Source organism: Pseudophryne corroboree, chromosome 11 (assembly GCF_028390025.1).
Source record: "Pseudophryne corroboree isolate aPseCor3 chromosome 11, aPseCor3.hap2, whole genome shotgun sequence".
NCBI classification, from domain to species: Eukaryota; Metazoa; Chordata; class Amphibia; order Anura; family Myobatrachidae; genus Pseudophryne; species Pseudophryne corroboree.
The window spans coordinates 137555014-137560341 of record NC_086454.1 but is presented as its reverse complement, the minus strand read 5'-3'; the positions used below and the strand labels follow the sequence as shown (position 1 = coordinate 137560341).

At 48.9% G+C, this 5328-nt stretch overlaps 1 protein-coding gene across 1 annotated transcript; it reads right to left on the bottom strand.

Annotated features, from left to right (window-relative positions):
- Positions 1–233: 233 nt before the first annotated feature.
- Positions 234–2428, bottom strand: ZNHIT2 (zinc finger HIT-type containing 2). The gene has a single exon (XM_063944849.1). It carries the CDS (start codon positions 2238–2240, stop codon positions 591–593), a length of 1650 nt encoding a protein of 549 aa, XP_063800919.1. The 5' UTR covers positions 2241–2428; the 3' UTR covers positions 234–590.
- Positions 2429–5328: the final 2900 nt, after the last annotated feature.

Here is a 5328-nt window from a genome sequence, read left to right as displayed (position 1 = left end):
CCCCATGGTCCTTACGGAAGTCCCAGCATCCACTAGGACGTCAGAGAAACTGTGATGGTAAGCCCTTGTACTTATGCAAGGCATCAGTAGTGGAGTCCCACATGACTGCTCCTGTACAATACAGCTGTACATGCCTACCTGTAAAGTGACCATAGGGAGGCACTAAAAAGGTAGTTATTAGTTACCCAGTAGAAACATGAAGAAGGGACCGAAGGAAATTTTAAGTAGAAAAATAAGTTTTGAATAATTTTATTAGGAGCACAAAATTTCATAATGTGACAAGGGAACTCACCCTTCAAATGCCAGATTTCCATTCCATTAAGATATAAGAAATCAACTGATACAAATGATATGAGAAGAGTATCAATGAAAATATACATATGTATAGCTGGAAGAAATATTTAAATGTTCAACTATAAAATGTGACATCCAGGATACAGGAGCATCTTAACTGTAAAAACAAAAACACACACGCAAAAGGGTGTGCATTTTTTTTTTTTGTCTACGTGGCAACCAGGCAAGCCATTCTTTATAACCATTTACTATGATGTTACAAAGCTGCCTATAACTCAGGGCTTAGCATTGACAAGTCAGAGTTCACTTCCAGGTGAGTTAACTACTTGTATGAGTTTCTTTCTCTCTGGTGGTCTTTTTCCACCCCAGGCCTTCTGAAGCTGTTTTGATATCTCAGCCACTTCACTGAGGTCTTTAAGATACTGTTTGGACTCTGTCATGACCTCTGCAGACAGACTGGGTAGATATGTCTCATTCTCATTTACCCACGCTGCTAGAAACAAACATTTTTTCTTGGCATTAAATGACGCTGTCTTCATATCTTTCTCTTCCGCCTCAAGCTTGCGCGTTTTTCCCAGCAGACGGGACAGGTGGGAGAGAGCAGCAAGTGAATACCTTTTGCTCCCATCACCTCGTAGAATATTAGATGTGGCTGCTATTGCTAGACAGGCTCCACTTTCATCCCCTCCCAATAGCGGGTCTGAGGCAGCACGCACAGCGCTCTTTATAGCATGAGCTGTGGAGTTGTACACAATGGTGGTGGTGAGAGCAGCAGACACACACAGCAAGGTTCCTGTGAAATTTAACAAAATACTATTGTCACTCAGATCCCCATTGTGCTGCAGAAGGGAAAAGGCATAGCTGTATAACACATTGACAAGGCTGTAACGCACTAATGGTGAAGGATTACGACTGAGCGAGCTCAGTGGTGGAATGGAGCGTAAAAGAGGAGGAACCCGAGAGACTTTGGACTGGTCCACAACCCTTGGGCACGCTCTTGCGGATACATCTTGTATCTTATCGCTATTTGTGGTCCGTTCTGGAACCCCACTCTTAATGACACCCTGCTGATGGGTGCAGGGCTTATTAGTAGCATCATTACTATCACTGCCCGTGTGGTTGGAAGAGCCAGTCTGGGCATCCTCCAGGTAACAGGACACATGCTCAGGGAGCGCTGTAACATGGAGGGCACCAGGGCAGCCTGTATTTGGGTTAGACAGAGGGACAGTGGCGGGCTCAGCGGCACAGGTGGGTGCGCCTGACTTCTCAGGGTCACAGCTTGGCACTAACCCGTGTTTCAGGGGCCCCCTCCGGAGCCGATGATCAGTGGCCCACTGCTGCTGAGAGGAGACTGGCTGATCGCCCTGAACTATATCAGCATCACTAGGGACCATCTGGTCTCCCATCGGCGTCTGTGGGCTCCCTGCAGGCTCTGGCAGCTCCGTTATCTTCCCATGCCTCTCCTTACTGTCCCACCACGGCTTCCATTCAGGAACCAGACAGCCGATGTCCCCGCTATGTACCAGCCGGCGGAAGTCCTCCTTCTCCTGGGGGGTGAGGCTATCCCACAAGTCTGCCTCCTCTCCAGCAATCACCCCTCGTAGCTCGGGCGCAGTTTCCACAGCAGCCACTCTCTCCCGCAGTGTAAGCAGCATCTCCTCCATCTGCCTCCTCTCCCGGGGATCGGCCTTCTCCTCCCGCAGCGCTTGCAGCACCGACTCCCGGTAGAAGAGCTCGGAGCAGGCGGTGTGCCGCGCCCCCGTGTAACATGCCAGGCTGCAATAGGGAGCGTTGCACCGCGGGCACGTGTATTTCCCGGGGCCGGACAAGCAGAGAGAGCACAGAACGCAGCCCGATCCCTCTCTCCCCCGCGGCGGCTGTATGGCAGGGGTGGGGGATGTGCTGCGGGCTGGGATGATGATCTCATGCTGTCCCGGTACCTCCATCTTGCCGTGTTACCCTAGTAACCACCCGCATGCGGGAAGTACGAAACAAAGCCAAACACTGGACGCTCTCTGGCCCCAATCCTCGTCCAATCACAGTCAGAGCGCTGACCACGTGCTCTGCTGACCTCTGACCCACGATGTTGATGACCTGCTATAGACACGTGATGAATGGGCGTCACCCTATAGAAACAGGAAGCCATATGCAACATAACCTTTTTTTTGTCAAATATTTATTAGTCACATGATGAGACGTGAGCGTGGCCGGTGATTGAGGGGGAAGTGCCAGCAACTGAATCGCTGCGCTATAGGATGGTTGTGTCTATGTGATCTCACCAGGAAGTGATAGCACGAGAGGGCAGTAGATAACTTCCGCCCTTACAGCACCTAAATATTTTTATTTTTTTAATATTTTATCCATTCTCCGTTCATCTGAGGTTATTTTGCTTTATCTCTGCACCATTGTCCCCTTGCGGGATCACTTAGCTTGCCACGCTTCGGGCTCGGTGTCTCGCTTCGCTCACCACAGGTTAATATTCCAAATAGTTTGTGACATTGACCCAGGAGCTAATGAGAAGGGTCCTCTTCACAAAGGGTAACTAGCAGGGCTTAAAGTGGTCTTGGAGAGGTGGGGGAACTCACCTCACCTGCAATGCCACAGAAAGGGTGTGGCCTCACAAGGAAGGAGCGTGGCCACACAAAAGTACCACCAATTCAAAATAATGCTTCACAGTAGCACAATCTTATTCACATTGCCCGCCCCACATACTAGTGCCCTTTACACACAATGCCCACAATTATCAGAGTCCCCCCTTTTACACAGTACGGCAGACAGCGTCCCCTTTTACACAGTACGACAGGTAGAGCCCCTTCCAGGGGCAAACGCAGGATTTTATGAGGGTGTTATATATATATATATATATATATATATATATATATACACACACACACACATACTCAGAGTCTTGAAAGTGCAAAAACAGACAAAAAGAGTGACATGGCAAGAGAGGGTGAGAGAGACATGGAGATAGAGACATTGCAAGAGAGAGAGAGAGACATGGCAAAAGAGAGAGAGATGAAGAGGAGACATGGCAAAATAGAGTGACATGGAGAGAGAGAGAATATCAGCAGCAGAAAGACTGGGCACCCAGAGCTGTGAATTGTGGCAGCAGTTACCTGGAGGTCTTCATGAGGAGGGAGAGTTGACTCTCCTACCAGACACCCAGGCAGGGGCAAACGCAGGATTTTCTTGGGGGGGGGGGGGGAGGTTCCGTTCACGTATGCATGTACATATGTTGTGATAGATATATATATATACACACACATACATACACTTCTGTACATATACATACATACTTACACACAGCATACATACATTCATGGCGTACTTTCAAAAACATATATACAATATATAACTACTCGGATCAAACATACACACTGCAGACACACACACGGAGCATACATGCATGCATACACACAGAGCATGCATACATATACACACAGAGCATACATACACACAGCATATACACATACACACATAGCATGCATACACACACAGCACATACACACACATAGGATACATACACACGGCACATGATACACACACAGGATACATGAACACAGCACATGATACACACACAGGATACATGAACACAGCACATGATACACACAGGATACATGAACACAGCACATGATACACACAGGATACATGAACAAAGGCCATGATACACACACAGGATACATGAACGCAGCACATGATACACACACAGGATACATGAACGCAGCACATGATACACACATAGGATACATGAACGCAGCACATGATACACACATAGGATACATGAACGCAGCACATGATACACACATAGGATACATGAACGCAGCACATGATACACACATAGGATACATGAACACAGCACATGATACACACATAGGATATATGAACACAGCACATGATACACACACAGGATACATGAACACAGCACATGATACACACATAGGATACATGAACACAGCACATGATACACACATAGGATACATACACACAGCACATGATACACACACAGGATACATACACAGCACATGATACACATACAGGATACATACACACAGCACATGATACACATACAGGATACATACACACAGCACATGATACACATACAGGATACATACACACAGCACATGATACACACTGGATACATGCACACAGCACATGATACACACATAGGATACATGAACACAGCACATGATACACACATAGGATACATGCACACAGCACATGATACACACATAGGATACATGCACACAGCACATGATACACACATAGGATACATGCACACAGCACATGATACACACGTAGCTTATAAACACATAGCACCCCCCCCTCTTCCTTCCAAACACCAGGGCAGTGGGTTCCTCACCCGGCCAACTAAGCCCCCACCTACACTTAAAACAAATACCTGTGCTCAACTGCAGTACAGTTCACTGTAAACATTTCCGTCCTGCCTCACCCGGCCGGCCAGCTCTGTCACATGGGAGGTCTGCCTGGGAGGAGCTGCAACTTTCTCTGCAGCTACTGTTGCTCCCCGTACATTCAGCCAGCCTGCCTCCGTCCTCTCCTCAGTTAGTGGAGGCAGCTGCCGACAGCCGCACCGCACAGTCTATTTGCGGGAGGGGGATCGGGCGTTACAGCCCGCGGCTCAGTCACACTCCGGCGGCTGTGGCTGTGGCAGAGGGGGGGAGTGAGGGCACTTTGAACCTGGCGCCGGCTGAGCGCCATTCACGGCTCCTGGACCGTCAGCTAATGAGAAGCTGCCACTTGGCAGCTTTTCATTGGCTGGCGGTCTGCGAGCCGTGATTGGCTCACGCCAGATTTTGAAAAAGCCTCATCTACTTCTAATTGGTGCTGCAGCCGGTCCGCGAGCCGTGATTGGCTGGCGGCTGCTGCCACCTTTATAATGGAACAGGGACATGATGCTGTGGCCGGGCGGAGGCGGAACTGGTTCCGCCTGCAATTAGAGGTGACGGAACGCAGTTCCGTCCCGTTCCGGCCCACTTTAACCACTGGTAACTAGACGCTAACGCTACGGCA